This window comes from Gallus gallus, chromosome 1 (assembly GCF_016699485.2).
Source record: "Gallus gallus isolate bGalGal1 chromosome 1, bGalGal1.mat.broiler.GRCg7b, whole genome shotgun sequence".
NCBI lineage: Eukaryota > Metazoa > Chordata > Aves > Galliformes > Phasianidae > Gallus > Gallus gallus.
The window spans coordinates 110,902,280-110,920,435 of NC_052532.1; the positions used below are offsets into that span (position 1 = coordinate 110,902,280).

Genomic DNA, 18,156 nt, shown 5'->3' on the forward strand with positions numbered 1-18,156 from the left:
CAATAAGGCAGTCCCAGAAAAAAAAAGAAATAAAAGGAGCGACTCGCTAACAGCATGGATGCTGATAAAAAAAAAAGAAAACAACAAAAAAACATTTCTCCAACACAGCAGAAGTGGAACATCTGCCAAAAGAGGCGCTGTGGCCAGCAGCAACCCCAACACAAGGAGAGCTGGGGAAGAGAAGGCTGCGGAAGAAAATGAAATCACTCTTTTGCAAAGATACTCACAGGCAGAGCCTCAAAGAGGAAATAGGAATAGGAGCTTCAGCCCATCTGCTTAAAGCAAAATCAGGTGAAATCTATCCAGACCTCCCTGAGTGTAAAACCTACATGTTGGAGGTGAGAAGGGTCACAGACCTCCCCTCTACAAATGGGACTTTGGTGTTTCTGTGCTTCCCACACACACCATCAGAGCTCTGGCCCAGTGAATTTCCCAGGTCATAGAGATGGCTGGCAAGGAGGGCTGGGGCTCCCTGGGGACCCAGAGCTCATGGCTGGGCTCCCATTCTGATAAGCAGGGAGACATCTTTCTGGGTGGAAAAAGTGCCGTCTGCTTTGTGATATCCATGAAATTAAAGATGTGAATAATTTAACAATATTTATGAATAAAGCTATTGCAACATAGCTACCGATGACTCACTGTCTTCTCAGGGAAACACCCTAATTTTCCACTGATATTTCCTTTTGGAGAAAAAAAGAGCACCAACTCTTGAAGGAAATAAGCTTATCCTAATGCATAAACACCATCTTAATATCTGTGTTGTGAGTGGGAGGTTGAGAGAGGGGAAATAGGACATGGGAGCTTTGAGATCCCAGATCTATTACATTAGCTTGCCAGCACAGCCACTTCACGTGTCTGGAAATATTCATTCAGGGCAAACCTTCACCATAATCAAAACCAAACAGTCATTCAAAAACAAATCTTGTTTAGTTATAGAGGGCAGGTGCTCTCAAGAGAATTCTTGTTTCAACAACTGAAGCAGCTTCTAGCGGCTATACGTGGATTAAAACAAGTATCTCTCCTCTGCCAGACTCAAAATGGTCCAAAGGAGTCAATCAGAGGTTTGTTTGCTCTTTGGAGTTTAGGAACCTCAGGAATGGAAAAACAGACCAACTCCTTCTAGTCCATTTACTCCTCACTGAACCTAGTTTTTGTCCTCTGATGACCTGATAATAACAACTGCAGACCTAAGGCAAAAGGGCTGTAATAAAATACAGCCCTTTCCTTAGCTCCCAGACTGCAGGAAGTGCTCCCAGTTTGCTGAGTTCAGAGACCATCTGATCAACCGCACACCATTAAGCTGACTTCACAGGTTGGAAACATACATGGGAACATTTCTCAGCCCAATGATTTGCTGCGAGAAATCACCTAAAAACAAGCTGAGAGAAGGGATAGTGGGTTGGGCGTTTCCAGAGATGGTACAAGAAGAGTGAAAGGTGCAGAGAGGACATCCTGGGCAGGGGATCATTCCCATCATGCTGTAGGGAATGAACCTGCCAAGAGGCAAAACCAAGAAAAATAAACAAATAAACAATGTCAGAATATTTCTGGTTATATATTCTATAAAATAGAATTTCAGCAATGGAAACTAAGGTGAAGGAGAGTTGGAGGGACATGAAATCCTCATGGTTCTAAAACTTTTAGGCATATAATACCATAGAATCATAGAATCTTAAAGATTGGTAAAGACCTCTAAGCTCACCCAGTCCAACCAGCAGCCCATCACACCATGCCCACTGCCCATGGCCCTCAGTTCCATGTCCACACATTTCTGGAACACCTCCAGGGATGATGACTCCACCACCTCCCTGGGCAGCCTGTGCCACTGCCTCACTGCTCTTTTGGAGAAGAAATTGTTCCTAATATCCAACCTGAACCTCCCCTGGCACAACTTGAAGCCATTCCCTCTCATCCTATAGCTGTTACTTGGCAGAAGTGGCCAACCCCCACCTCACCACAACCTCCTTTCAGGTGGCTGTAGAGAGCAATGAGGTCTCCCTTGAGCCTCTTTTTCTCCAGACTGAACTCCAGTTCCATACCCTCATCAGGTAGCCCAGCTAAGTATATCACCTTGCCAAAAACAAAACAAAACAGAAGTTCCAAATATTTTTTCTTGTACTCAGTGGATATGTCATTGTCAGTGACAGACACAGACCCATGGGCAGTACTGAGCTAATCTCCTCATTGCATCTTCTAGCCTTGAAGTTTCTCCTGACGCCAACCTGTTCCTCAAACTCAAATTCTTGTTCTCCTTTGTGCATTACATGCATTGAGAGAAGCTGATGAGCTTGGTTGAGAAGCAAGAAGCATGTCAATGCACTGAATGCCTTTGTCAAGCCTGCCCAGCAGTGACAGAAGGGTAAAAAAACATGGAGATAAAGGTTAAGAGAAGGTGATGTGTATTTTAAGGAGGAGAGATGAGGACAACCACAAAAAAGTGCCGAGATGAGCATGCAAAGCCTAGAAGACATTTGAGAAAGGAAGAGTTCCTCCTATGGGAGGTTGAGAGCTTGCAAAAGCATCTGGGCTAGGAAGGAGGCACAATTTCAAAGACAAAACAAAAGCAGAGAGCAGCTCTCCTGTTTTGTGTAGGATTTTTTCCTGCATTTTTTCCAGTTTTTGACAGCACACGCACCATCCGGCTTCCAGGAGATGAGCAGAAATGGACTTCCCTTCCCCCCAGTCACAGGAAAACCTCTTTTTTAGCTCCTATCTCCACCACCCATGCAGTGCACAAGTTCCCTGGGTATTTGCTGTAATGGCAACAATGCCAAACACTGGTAATAACTGGTGGAGAGGAAAGGATATGGAGAAGCAAAACACTTCAGCCTTCTGTACTCCACACAGGTGCCAAAATCTGCCAGTACAAACCTCCTCATCTCTTTCCAAGGTTCTTTCTCAGCAGAACTGCTTATTTATATATATATTTTTTCCCCTAGCACCATCTCCACACCAACACGCAGCCTGACACCACCCAGCCCCACACCCAAAAGCTCATGGATGCAGGGAAGGAAGCGAGGTGATGCTGGCAGACTCTCAGTCTCCTACCTACTACTTGCCAGGGGGGACCAGTGGGGTGGGCAGGCTGGAGCCAGCTCCTGGTGAGCACAAGGCCAATCCAACACCTATTTAAACACAGCAGCACTTCATTCACGGCTGTCTTATGTTCTCCAATCTTGTAGTTGTGTAAATAAGCCTTTGACAGCATTAGCCACGGTATTCTTCAAAACACTGCAATAATTGCTGCAGACTCCATCAATCTCTGTAAACAGCATTTTGCACTGATTTTGAAAATTAGAACCTAAGTTGCACTTAGGATAATTGCCAGCTCATTTTGATCTGTGCTGGAAAGCTCATCCCACTTTTGCTTTTTACTTTGAAGCTGTTCACGAAGCGGCTGTTCAAAGGTATCACCAACTACCAAACACACACATGCACCGTTTACCCATTAGACAGGATGGAGAGAGGTTCACTGAGCATTCATTCAAATACTTTCAGTGATTTTTTTTCCCATTCTTTTCTTTTCTTTCTGTTTCTTGGGGAGATGTTTTTTGCTCTGTCTCCAGCATAGCCCAGCAGAATTCCTAAGGAGGATTTGGGTACTTGGCTGCATCTTTTCTTATAGCCACAGAGTATAAACATTGCTCAGTGCACGCAGACACAGCAATTTCCTTTAGTGCTGTGGTGGATAACAATGAATATCCATACGAATAACCCACGTGGAACATTGGCATGGAAAGCGGCATCAGACAGAGGTTTAGGCCAAATACGGAGCACCAGCCATAAAGCCACTCCAACTCAGCATGCTGTAGCCAAGCAGACCCCAAGGCCAGGATAATTTGCTCTCAGTAGGCTCAGTTGCCCCCCATTCTCCTCCCAGTGGCTAACATAAAAGCTGGCAGAACCGCCCTCTTGAAAATGAACACATCCCCCAAATTGCTAGCATTTAATCCAGGACAGCACCGATAGTGCTGGTATCTCAAGCAAGACAAGGTCCTACACATAAATACAGAGCAGTAAGTCACCCAAGACTTTCCACAGCTCCTGAGCTGTTGGAATATATTTCTAGGTCTTCAGCTCTGTGGACATTTGCCCTTCAAGGTGGCCTTACATGGAGTGCAGTGCAGCAGCTGCTGAGCTCACTGCCCAGTGCCACTGCCTTCAAAAATCCCTCCACACTCCCAACCAAAACCAAACTGTAGCAATGGTGACTGCTTGATAGCTATTTTTCTTGCCTTTTTCTTTTCTTTTTTTTTTTTTTTTTTTTCACAGTAGGATGGCCGATTGGCAATGATGTATTAGAAAAAATAAACTTCAGAAACCCAAACTTTGCATGCCTTAAATCTGAACAGAATAAAATTCCTGTTCAACCATTTAAAGCTTTTGCATGCAGTGGTCAGCCAGCTCTGTCAAAGCACGTTTACCTTTTCCCATAGGCTCTGCAGTAACTGGACTGCACATCCCACCTTTGGGTGGGAGTCTTTTAGGGACTGCTAGCCCCGTGAATCCAGGGAGTGCTGTAGCCCCCATTCCTTTAGGCACTGTCCCCTCAATTAACAACCACCTGGTCTTTGCTCTCCTCTGCCTGTTCGGATCTGGTCCTCCTTTTCACCAGCTTCAATCCCAAACAATGTGTTGTCTGCAGCAGCAATGTGCACTGAAGCTGGGCCTGACAATCCCCTCCATTAGCAAAATGGTGGTGCAGGATTGACTCTTGAGAGGGGTGCTCCAATGTATTAAAAGCCTGACCACGCTGCCCTCTGCCAGAGAGGAACCGTCGTCCTTCAGTTCAGTGAAAGTCAGTAGGGAGACAGCAGTCTCTAACAACAACAACAAAAGCATTTCCATCCCATCTCCATCCTCCCACATTTTCTTTACCTGCTGCATGCACCCACTGCCCTGCCAAGCCCCAGGTGGGGCAACAGCAATTGTGATCAACATAATGGGTAATCTCCTGGCAACAACTTCTCCCTCCCACCCCCAGCACTGACGCTACAGGTTGTGATTCCAGCCTCCTCCCTGCTTAAAGTCTTCCGGCCCACAGACATCACCCAGCGCCAGGTTCAAGGCTCCTGCTGGATCAGTTGTTGTCCCCGTGTCCCTTGTTTAGGCCTGATCAACATCACCTGGTTGTGCAACGTCCCCCACAACCTCCCATAGCATCTACTGGACCCCAGTTGCAATGAGGAGACTGCTCTCCTTTGCAGCCACTTGCTATTTTCTATAGCTTTGTAGATAGCTGCTGCCATTGACAAAGAAACGTGTACTGTTCCCCCAGTCTCATCCCCAAGCCAACCTCAAAAACCCTTCCCCCAAGTACCAAATATACAGGACACATTTGCTTCCCTTATCTTTAAGGGCATGACTACACTTCCTCAAAATGAGGCTGCCCTGGGACCCAGTGGGCCTCATGCCTGTCTTGCTAGCAGCCTCCTCCTTGGCATCCTGTGCCTTCTTCCATGGGGCCCTGCAGGCAGCAGTCCTGCACTGAGCTTGCTTGAACCTGAGCCTCAGCTTGAACTTGTCTGGACATCACTTGCATTCCTCCTTCCTCTGCTGTCAGTGTTGTCACAACCAAAGCAGACGAGCAGCTGGTGTGAACCTCCCCCGGAGGCAGACACCCTCTGATCTCCCAGCTGGAGCATTTCCTCTGACTGGTTCCCACACCAGCTAAAGCAAACATGGAAAATGGAGCTTCCCTGTCCTGTAGAAGACTTGTTTGTGGGCACCAACCCCAAAATTGAATTGATGGGCCATGACTCTTTGCTATGGATCCAGACAAAATGGCTGATCTAGATACGCTCAGGCTCAAAAGCCCTCCTGTTAGGCCTCTATGCCAAACAAAATCTTTAGTTGAGCCCCTTCCCAGGATAATGGCAGCAACCAAGGGTAAGCACCATCTTCCATAACATTGTATTTGAATCCTATCATCTTCCATCTCTTTAATCAATTACTCTATCTCTTCCTCTGGCTGGACCAGCTGGGAGTCCCCAGTCCATGCCTACCTTTGTTCCAACAGTCTATAATGTACTATCTTGAAATGAGGTAAGCTATATCCATTTCAGCAACGCAACGCCATTTTAATGCTTCTTTCAAAGTTCTTCCTCCAACCAGGCTGGACGTGGCTCTGGGCAGCCTGGTATGGTGGTTGGCAACCCTGCCTATGGCAGGGGGGTTGAAACTACATTATCATTGTGGTTCTTTTCAACCCAGGCCATTCTATGATTCTATGACTCCATGAACTATAAAAGTGCAGATTCACAAAACTTTGCTTTTAGGACCACCACGTTAGCTGCCATATAAATTCAGGAACTTTTAGGCTCCGTCACCATCCATTTCACTTATTTGGCTAACAACATGAAATGGAAAAACTGGTAGACATCACTTCTCCAAAAAAAAAAAAAAAAAAAAAAAAAAGCACAGAGACTGCTCCCAGTTTACATACCTGAGGGGAAGCTTAAAAATCAAAGCTCTGTGGAATATATTTATGGAGGAACTTAAATATAGCTCAGAAAGATGTGACTCTCCGTTCTCTCCACATACTGGATATCCCTGTGCTGTCAGCTCCTCCGGATTTCCTTCAGGACATTCCACAGATCCAGAGTTCTTTAGCAAAAGGTGCTGTTTATTTCTAATTCCCCTCTTAATTCAATTTTCTGCTGCTTTTTTTTTTGGTAAACACTCCATTTCATCTCATCAGTTTTACCCACACATCCGTAACGCCTTATTTCTGTTAGCCCTGTACACCTTTTCAAAATTCTTTCAACAAGCGTCACATCTTTGGCCACTCTCATCCTTTAATGCGCTTGCTACCGTAATCTGTAAGCATAAGTAAACCAGGATCCCTCACAGTACGGCTCAGGTGTGGAGCTCAAGGGCCGCAAGACCAAGGTTCATCGGAGAAGTGAGTCGGTCCCCTCCATTCCACTCAGGAGCCCCACCTCCCCTTCCACCCCCCACTGCTGGAAATACTCGTAGATTACCAATGCTTCACGTGCATTTGTGCGCTCTGTAAATTAAGAAGCAGAACTGCTGCGTAATAACTACAACTGATAAAATATTAACTTGTGCTTTTTTAATAAAATGAAACAAAAGCATTCTAAATCATAGCAGCTTATAGTTCAAAACTGTCCATAGTTTAGGAGCATAGTGTAATTAAGAAGTATTAAAACTGCAAAATATTAAAGCCCTGCAGCAATTCAAATCCATGACAAAACCTTCATGCAGAGTGAACAATACTGCCTGATGTTCAACTGATTTGGTCTACTTGTTCATTGGTGAAACACAATTTTTCTTCCCTTGGTAATGGGATATCCTCTTTTCCAAAGGGGAGGGAAGGTACACAGCCCTTTTGATCAGCACGCGGTAGCTCTTTCCCTAGTTAGCGATACTCTTCGTAGCACTGAGAAACGAGGACTTTCTGTTTGCCATTAGTTGAGGTAAGTTATCTTGCTTTTATTTGGGTTTAAGACTACTGTAAAGGAGTAGCTTTTCAGTTGCAGCATGGTTTGTCAAGATTACAATATTTATGACTGCATAAAATACATAAGTAAAAAATTATGACTTGTAGAGTTTGTTATCAAGAGCTGAGACTTACATCTTTACAGAACTGTAAATACTGGCTTCCTAACTGCTAGTTGATAATTTTGCTGGCAAGAGCGTTTGTTATATTTTTCTTCAATCCCCATAACCTTTTGCCCAACTGTTTTAAGAACTAGCAAAAAAAGTCATTTATAACTACAGTTAAACTGTTGTAACAGCAGAAGACAAGCTGTATACTGATTCTTCATTAAAACACCCTTCATTTGAAGCTACAAATGTAAGAGGCAATTCTTTTTGTTCAAAATAAACTACCAGCATGCTCTGTGCCTTTAACACTTCACATCGATTACAAAAAATTTAACAATGCAATCACTAACATACCCCACTAATGAGAAATTATGAGAAATCGTTTGATGCAGAACCTCCCGCATCAGTCAACTCTGATCGATACGAAAGCTATCCATTTTGAAATTTAGATTTAATGCATTTTCAAGAAGCTAATGAGAAAGGAGCAACTTAAAATAAATACCATAATTAAAACTGCAAACTGTTACAATGATATATTATAAACTTGTCCTAGATAAACCTAGTGCTTCAAAAATTTACCAGTGAATTTGTATTACAAAATATGTGAAAATACAATAGAATACCACAACAACGTCCTTTTTTTGGGTCAACAATGACGCCAAGGTGATTCAGTCTTAGCTTGTTAAATCGTTAATAGAACATACTGTAATACACAAGTTGCAATTTGGTTGAATTCTAGGTACCATCCCCACCCACACTTAAATTCACCTTTTTCATCTCTCCTCTGAACCTGGTGTCAAACTTCCTGTCAAACCCGGCATTCTCTTGAAGAGCTTTAAAATTTAGCCATTACTTATTTTCTACTACTACGTTTTGGCAGCAACTATTTATTGGTCTGTTATTGCAAAAAGTGCAATTTAACAATAAACCAGTCTGAAGGTCATTTTATGTCTTGAGGATACATACCATATATTTCTTTAAAAATAATCATACTTTTGTAAGCAATACTTTACAGTAGACACCTCAAATCTACCATAGATGTAAAACTTAAAATGAGAAAAATTTAGTCTCTAAATCTTTATACACATATTTATATTTGAGTTTCTATATATATTATATATATACACAAGCACAAGAGTATATATAAAATATATATAATCAGATTCAAAAAAAGAACAAAAACTGGGCACTGTACATAAAATCTTTTTAAAACTCAAACAATAGAAAAACTTTAAACATTAAACAATTTTAATAAAAGTTTCTGTACAATGCTAAGCAGTTTTATTTACATATAGAAAATGTAATAGGAGTAGTGTTTGAAATTACAGAACTCCTTAAAATTTCAATGGCAGGTAATCTGGAAAAAATAACAGCATTCCATTCACAAATATTTTCAAGCAATAAATATGTATTTATAAATAGTGTAAATTTACATCAAGATTAGAAACAAAAATCACAAATCTGAAGTTTATTCCTTAGTCTATGTGCAACCCATTTATCTTTGTGACTTGGCTGTTAATTGTTTTAAATTTTATTTAGGAACCAAAAGTGTAACCGTCATGGTTTCAAAACAAGACAGGAAAACATAAAAGCAGTAAAAAAATTTCTATCACCTAAATCTTCACATTAAAAAAAAAAAAAAAAAAAAAGGAAAAAAAAAAGTTGCCCAAAGAAAGACTTAAAATTTCTAACTACCTTACAAAGAAATGACCAGCTAAGCTAGTACTTTTTCCAAGGGAAATTCTGAAGGGGAAAAACGGATGAAACCAACTCATCAGCCCAGAAACAGAGAAAATACAAAAGAGGTGGTCTTCAAGTCAGTAGTCTGTATAATGTTGCCAGTTTTGTCAGATATATACAAAACATGGAATTATTTTTTTGAAGTACAGCTGGATGAGCTTTATTTGTTTTGAGTTCTGGAGTAGGAGGCAGTGCTCTCTCCTGTCCAGTTGGTTGACACTCCGCACTTGGAAGGTTGCATAGACACAGCTTTCAGCCAGCAGCCTTACGGGATAGCTACAAAAATCAGTGGTGCAGAACTGGGTCACTTCCTGAATATCAGAAAAGTTTTCATTTAATGTCCATGAAAAAATGTCAAGATGAAGAGGATGGCAATGGAGGAGCCTGAAAAAGAAAACATTAAATTACCTTTTCTACAAGGGTGTAGAATTCAGCTGTTTAACCAAAATCTGTGCAAACGGTGAGCATGACAGTTTGAAGTCAAACACTATGGCTTTTATACCCTGGGACTTTGTCCAGTGGGTATCAGCTTTTTTTTTTTTTTTCCAACTTATTCAACCGCTCTCTGTTAGGATCTTGCCTATACTGCACACTGAATCACACTGTGGGGATATCCAAGTTGATACTACGTGAGCTGCCAAAACAAGTCCTGTTGAGGCAGAAAAGAGCTCCACGTGGGCTTACGTAGATGTATCTTTATATACTCTAAAACAGGGATTCTCAACCTGTTTACCAGTGGAATGGGCGGGTCATCCCTTTGTGGTTCTACAAATACCTTGCAGGTTGCATTTTACTGTCTCGCTACATAAACAGTAACATCTAATCCTGAGGTTATCTGTGGAAAGGATCAAAATTCTCTGATATGGAGACAGAGCTTTTATTTATTTATTTATTTATTTATTTATTTATTTATTTCCAATCATGATTACTTAGTGCCTTAAGAGTGAAGGTCTAGAAGATATCTATTCCCCAATATTGTTCTTTGCAGCATTATCACCAAAAATACTGAACTTCCGATGGCACCTCCTCTTCTCTTTTCCTACGCGTCAGCCCTGCCATGACATGGAATCCTTTCAAGAAGCTGCCCTGTCTATAAAGACACTGTAAATCACACTACAGTACTCAACTACGCAATACTAATTCTACGTAATTCCTGTATTTACTCCTGATACTCTACCCCAAGCACTGAACCTGTTAGTCTTACATCACGTTTGCCATCTGAGGTTATCTTTGTTCTGCAATGTGCCACAAACTCAACCCCTCTCCTGTAGGTTATGACTCTTCTCAATCAAAATTATAAGCCTTTTAAAAAAGTGATACTGTGCATAAATTTCACTACAGAACAATTTGTTATGTTCATTAGGGCTGCAGGTGTAGGCTCTGGTGGGGCAAAGAGCTGTTTACAGGTTGAGAACCCTTGTTCTAGGCACAGTTGTACTACCACCATGACCTATATAATGATATAAACGCAGACAAAAACATACCCCTCCCACTCTCCCTCATTCCTCCTTTTCCATACAAAAATGTTCTTGCCCATTCCACTCAGATAGATGGTGTATCTGAGAATAGGTGTTTATTTAGATGCTGTTTTTGCAACACATTATCACTTCAGAATTGCAGTATTTTACCAGCTGTAATGACAGTGGGCTTCGAAAAGAGTGAACAGAAGTTCAGCCATCTCAGGCTTTGTTGAACCAATGTAGAGAATTAAGTTCAGAGGACATGGTCCTGTGTTTTCACCAGCCTCAAATGGTGAACCTTGAGGCATTAGCTCAAAGGTCGCAACTTATCATGCCTGTATAACATGAAATAATTGTCTAAACATACATTTTCTGCAGCACCTGGAAATGAATCAAAAAGGCACAGCTGTTTCTGGGCTGCTGTATTTAATTCAACATGAAATTCTCAGAACGCTTTGTCCAATGTTTGTCTCCTTTGACAGAAAGGCAAGGATTATCATAAATAAATCCAGCATCGCTTTCATTGTGATTACAAACAAGCCATCTTTGCCTGAAACAACGAAACCTGGGTGAAATGTTAGGACAGTTGTGCTGACACAGTTCAAAGCAGGAGGCTGCCATATATAGCACAAAGCTATAATGGCAAAGTGGCTTTTTGCTTTAAATTGAAATGCAAAGGAGGCCCCAAGCCAAAGACAGAACTGTTTGAGAGCATCCACTTGCTAAGCAGAAGGACAGTGCTGATTTGGAAGAGGGTGGGAAGGGGAGGGGGAGGAAGGGGTCTCAGTGCGTAGGATGCTCTGCTGCTATACTGACTTCATACCACAACCAATGTATTAGAGATGCTCTTGAACCTGGTGCTAGTTTCTCCAAGCTTCACTGTCCTGATTCTTCCCATCTCCATCTGATCCAGTTATGGTCTCCAGGTGATCTCTATTGGATTTTTAAAGCCACAACTTTATGAATTGTAACATCATACTTTTCCTGAAAACTCAGTGGTTATGTTCTGCAGTAAGTTACTGTACTATTTCACATAATTCTGACTCTGCAGAGTTTTGTTCTCTAAGTATCACACATAACCCAAACCTCCATTTGAATCAGAAAGTTCACGGTACTCATACAATGGAGTACCAAGACAGCCTACAACTGCTTTACAAATAATGTACTTATGCATCCACTTATTAATTTGACTTACTAATGTAAATTGATCATAGACTTGCATCAAGTCCTCCATTTTGTACTGTTCTAGCACCACAAAATTTTCCAGGTTCGTGCTTATCTTTCGTGCACAGTCTTGGCAATGTACAACATAGGTCTTTCGAGAATTGCTCTCACTAGTGACAAAAAGCAGATCAAAGACTTCCACCTGTTAGATAGGAAACAGAAAGTCAATTGTTACAATTTCATTGGTAAAAAGTTAAAGAAAATACAGCTTACACGGTTTAAGATTTACACTCTTTTCCTGAGAATTCACTGAGAAAAAACAGATTTGTTCAGGGAAAATCCATCCTCCTAAGGCTTAGGCACTGAGGTGAAATATGAGAAGACCGCTGCTAACATTACAGTCAGGGTGTCTGCATGAATGGCTCTGCGGAAAAGCTTTTGGTCAGTATTAACAAGGCAGGATTCGTACTCTGAATAGGGGTCATTCAGTAAGGTCAGTATTTATTACAGTTATACCTAATTTCTCTTTTTCAAATTTACCTGTAAAAAGAGAGTCTTAATTTATTCCCTTACTACTCAGTCACACACTCATCCTGCCCAAGAGGCTTGATCAGAAAATAATTTTAAACTGATTTTAAGGTGGGAAATACTTTATTTTATGCTTCACAAAGACTATTATTCAATACTTTGAAGGAGCTAGTAATAGAAAGTAAAATCAAAAACTTCAGTAAAACATTTTCTGTGAAGAAAATGCACTTATACCCTCCCTCCTTTGGGGCTGTTGTTGATTACTGGAATGAAGACAGATATACCTTTAGAAGGAAGCTAAGCAGATCAAATTATATGCAGGAAGGGGTAACAACTTCTTAGAACAACTGAGAATGGAAAATTGACCTCGTGAATAATAATTTCTATGTACTGCAGAAAAGGCAGCAGTATAATACAGCCTGTATTTAAAAAATAGCTTGATGAGCATTTTGAAGCTCTGTATAACATACATGTGCTTACAGCATACCGTAGATGCTGAAGCTTATATCAGCAACAAAAAGATATGGCAAAATTTCAACAAACATTACAGTAGTACCCAAGCCCAACATATATTTATTTACTGACCTCACAAATGCTACAGTAATGAGCTGGCTCATCCTTTGCTCGCCCATGCCAGACAATCTCTTTTCCTGCAGCAATCAGAGCTTCCCTCAGTGTCTGACACTGTTTGAGAGTTCTTAACAAGCAATACCTGCAACCAAAATCAGGATCAGAGGACTGCAGTGCAATCAGCTGTATATTCAATTCAGTATTACACTGACTAGAAAGATGCAAACAGCATGAATTTCATTCAAAACCCTGGAGCTGGAGCTTCTTCCTCTAGGACTTCAGAAACACTTGTCTAGTAAGAATCACTGGTACAAGTTAGATCACATCATTATGGACCTCTGTGTACATTTATTTCATTTCTGTACATTTCTGTAATGTAATGAAAGTCAGTCCCTTTACAGGAAAAAAAAAAAAAAAAGGACAAAGAATTTTTAACACATTTTATGAAGAAAAGAATCAGACAATTTAAAATCAATAATTCCCTGTCATGCTTCTGCAAAAGCTAAAAAAAACCCCAATCTTTTAATCTTCACAAATCTACGTAGTTTTCTTCTTTACTAAAAAACTGTGACTTCTTTCCTAGCATTGTATGAGATGGATACATTCTCTTAAAAAAAAAAAAAAAAAACAGCTGGCAAAATAGGTCACCATATTTCTAAGTTACAATGTTGTTTACAATTATTTTTAGTTCTCAGTTATCTTATTTATTTGAGCCACTGTCTGTGCAGCCTTTAATTTTCTCCTCCACAGGGTGGTTACATTACATGTTCATTAGATACAGAATGAAGACTGAAAAATGTAAGGGGAAGAGTAAACTCTGGACAGAAAACAAAGTACTCAAGAGTTCTATCAAAATGCTTTTAATTTGATCTTTCTCCCATTTTAAAACCTTAAACATGCCATATATGTGTTCTGTATTTTTCTTAAACATTTGTTTCACGTGTTACCAAGCAGTTAATAGAATTTCAGGCTTAAATTGCAATACTGTTGTCCTGATTTTATACACTCAGATCATTCATTTTCACTAAAAACAAGTCTACGGTGTCATTAAAACCCTCATAAAAATAATGCAAAACTGAAAGCTTGCTTTTACATTAAACGTATTTTCATATACTCATTTTCAATGGAACCGAACATCTCAGTTAGCTGCGACTCCTCCACACTTTTCTAGTTCGATGTTAATGGAACTCATGATGTCTCATGATATCACATACGATCAACCATATGTGGTAGATCACCCATTAATTCACTCGAATGTTAGGCTAATGTAGAAATGCTTATGCTAAGTTCATTAACTTTGGTACAGCATTCTTTTGTGCTATCTAATCTGATTCAAAATAAAAGCTATTATTGTAATGTTCTCTTCTGCTGTCATCTGGAACAGTCTTTGGGTATGTCAGATAACAACTAGAAGCCCATCTACCCACTGCAACCAGTATGCTCCATTCCTCACTTCCAAAGAGTTTTCAAAGTATTATTTTCAAAGCGCTTCCTAGTGTTACAGCGTGAAGAAAGAACTGCTCAAAGTGTATCCGCATGCCACACCACTGCAATGTTTGCCAAATTTGCAAGCAAAACCACAAACAGTAGCTAAAAGGTGAATTACTTGTCCTTAGACAAAACTCAGATCTGAGTAATGGCAACGTTAACTATTTCATGCTATCAAACAATGAGAGAAAGCACATAAAGTATCACCTTGAGAACGCGTATCACAATTTCCCTAAAACATGAAAGCCAAAATGGTGTGTAGTAGAGTCACAATGTTTAAGCTGAGTAGGCTTTTAGTATTGTATGCCTGCTTTTATTCTTGCACAGTGGGAATTCAGTTAAAAAATCTGGACCATCACTCTCTCTCAAGCTTTTAATAGGTATGACAAAGCATGAGTAAATCATGTCCAGTCAAATCCCGATATTTAAGAGAATATCTTAAAACAGACATCACTCTGACATACGCTCTAAGTGTGGTGAGAAATCCATTCTAACGTTTAGATATCCAGTAAAGCTTTTTAAGTGAGGAGACCATTCCCACGGCAATGCGAAACTGATCACACTATATCTCTGAGTGATTTATTTTCCCTATCGAGATCAAAATGTGTTCTATCTTGCTTCGTGATTTTGTGCAAAATCATGTCTCCCATGTCCTGCTCTTCTACTTTATAAAACTATTTTTGTAAAAGAACTTACTATTCCCGTTACTTTGCCATTAATTATTTGGGCCTTTTTACTATGTTGCCACTATCTCTAAAATTCTTCTTTTCTACAGATACATTTGTAAAAGCTTTCTGACTTCTTGTTTTAGTTCTGATGTTAACTTTTCTTTTCAAGCATTGTGCTGACAGTCAAACTTTTAAATCATTTTGTCTGTCTGCATTTCCAGTCGAGATGCTACTGTGAGTATAAAATTTAAAAAACAATCACAGGAGAAAGTTTTAGATTTTGGTCCTTTTATCTCGAGCAGGACAGCACTCCTTCAGACAGTCAGTTTGAGAGGAAAATTATGCAACTGCTCACCAACTGTAAGGAGGTTCATGAAGGTTTATGCACTTAAAGTATCTACACCAGGCTAAAGCCATATACTAAACAGAGCATTCTAGTGACAGCTGTACCACAACTACAGAAGTGATTACAAAGAGTTGTTCCAGATTACTGTTATTAGATGTAACAAACTAGAGATCATCACTCGGTCTTCTACTCCTTCGCATGCAAAGCATGAAACTTGGGGATTGACAGACAACTAACAAGACAGAAGTGGCTTCAGTAGCCTGGAAAACGTAATAGTATGCAAGATCAAAGTCTGTATCAGCCCCTTGGTGACTTTATTTCTAAAATACATCTAACAATTTAGGTATCTCACTCCGAAAACACTCAGCTGCTATCAAACCCGACGACAACAGGAAACCATTCTGTTCTCTGTATTCCTTTGCAACATCTTAACATTTCTCCTGGGGAAAGATGCTATGCTCAGTCATGTTTTTCTCCTAAACCTAAAGCATAGACAAAGAAGTGACTCAACTTCGCACAAATGCAAAATATGGGTGCCAAATTATTAAAATCATATTTTGCAAAAAATATTCTAGAGCTGCTCTGAGATTTACAATACCTGCTGGACTAGAGAAGATAAATACACATACGAAATAAGGGTTTAGATTTTTTTTCTCTTAAAGGACTTCTTGGCTTCCTCTCAACCTCTGCTTCTTTTCCCCTTCTTTCTTATTTTCAACAATATACTATCAGTTTCTCTTCTCCCTTTTTAACACTTGGCATCTTGAGTATGATCGCTAACAGCTTAATTGAAGGGACAAGACTGTTTTCAACTTCTAACACTTCTGTGCCTTACCAAGTTACCATTTCACTTACTCCCTCATTCTGCTATTTTCCCTGCATTCAGGGAAAAACTGATTTTCTTTGCTCCTTTTTTGCAGGTTAACCTATCCATATTTCAAGGCCCATTTCAAGGCAAATCATAAAAGGATTCAATGGTTGCAGATCCAGTATGTTGAAAAGACTAAGATAAAAGCTCTTCTGGTTGGCTGAAGAAAAACAGAGAGCTGCCACCAGAGTATTCTCATGATGAGTCATTTGCTGTGGAACTCATTCTCCCACTTTCCTTCTGACAAGCCTATGATGGATGTATGCCGAAATGTCCATTTATTCCTCAACCTAGATATAATGCTTTATATTTGCTTCAAGTTGCACTCTTTAAAATACATTACTAAAGATGCTTTGAGTCTGAAATGTTTCTGCATTTGGAATAAGTGTTTAAGAAATGTCACTACACTCAATTATCGTTTTACACATCAATTAATTCTTTGTTCAGAACAAAGAGAAAAGGGAATGTGACTTTCCAGTTCTTATTTGTCTTTATTTAAAACATTTACACTGGATTGCCAAATGATGGTGCATGAGCCTTAAGTAAAGAGATGTTCTAAAAATGCAAAATTAATTTAAATTTTGCTGTAAAAATGACTATCATTATAAATGTAGCACTTCAGTTGATGACTTCAATTTGTTACGTCTTATGGTATATACTCTGAACAGGTTTAGTTATGTAAGTTGACTGCTTCTGTAAACTGCTGGAGTCTGTGGCATATTTAAGAACAGTGAAAAAGACCGTTCTCAAGCCACGTCACAATAATATCAAGTACAGTGTAATAAAATAAATATCCACAAATGGCTTCTTTCTTTAAAGAACAGATTATCAAATCATTTTGGCTTGATTCTCAGAAGTCTTACGAAGACCTATTTATAGATCTACTGATCTACTCTTGTTCTATGCTTGAAGAAGAAATGGATACAGTAAATGCTCAAATAAAACTTACTTGATCATTTCAAAAAGCTTTGGATCTGAGACCTTGATATTTCGAGCCATATTCCATGAAAGATGAACCATGGGTACTATGGACTTCACGCTCTGCAGTTTATTCCATTCGTACCGTTCCACTGCCAATTTGTATTGACAGGCTATATAAAAAGAAAGTTACAGAAGTAGATAGTTAACAAATGAATACCATCTGAACCCAAAATAATTTCATTGCACCAAAAATATAGACTTCTTTATGGTTAGACTAAACAGCATTTCTGAATAACCCATTCCCTGCAACTACATTTAAATTCTACAAAATTTATTTTTAAGCACATATTTATTGTATTTCAGATGCTAAAAACCCACAAAGTATCACAGCGGTAACAACCACATGTGAAAACAAGAACTTGCTGACAACTGTTCAATTTCTATGCTGAACAGAGAACACATTTTCCAAAAGTGTTACTTAATAATTTTCAAGCTTCTGACACACAAAAATCTACATTTGAGATGTCTGTATCTTGCAGACATTTGCGATGTCTGCATATTCTTTATCATTTTACAATGCTACAGTATGTGATTTGAAAATGAAGACTGCACCTTGAGAGATTTGTGCAGTGAGTCAGACTTTTTGATTAAGCAGCCTACTCACCCCACCCTTTTCAAAAGCTTGTTTTGCAAAATTTACTGTGATTGAACACGTAAGCTCTGTATCAGTCAGTCACATAATCATGGAGATATACTATTTATTGCAACATAATGAAAAAAAGATACACCTTAAACTATTTAAGAAAACAGTTTTTTTTGGAAGTACAGTCTGTC

The 18,156-nt window shown here is 39.6% G+C and overlaps 1 protein-coding gene across 16 annotated transcripts in view; it reads right to left on the bottom strand.

Annotated features, from left to right (window-relative positions):
* Nucleotides 1–7,434: 7,434 nt before the first annotated feature.
* KDM6A (lysine demethylase 6A) overlaps nucleotides 7,435–18,156 on the bottom strand; it is a 150,715-nt gene continuing 139,993 nt past the window's right edge. For 8 of the 16 annotated variants that reach the window (XM_040671113.2, XM_040671064.2, XM_040671074.2 and 5 more), the window contains 3 exons: nucleotides 17,351–17,492; nucleotides 13,047–13,173; nucleotides 7,435–12,135 (listed from right to left, as the gene is read on the bottom strand). In XM_040671113.2, the coding sequence (XP_040527047.1) occupies nucleotides 11,839–12,135; nucleotides 13,047–13,173; nucleotides 17,351–17,492 (566 nt within the window). In that variant the 3' untranslated portion in view covers nucleotides 7,435–11,838. The remainder of the gene's footprint in view (nucleotides 12,136–13,046; nucleotides 13,174–17,350; nucleotides 17,493–18,156) is intronic. The other 8 variants (XM_015300708.4, XM_015300678.4, XM_015300685.4 and 5 more) reach the window with 3 other exon arrangements.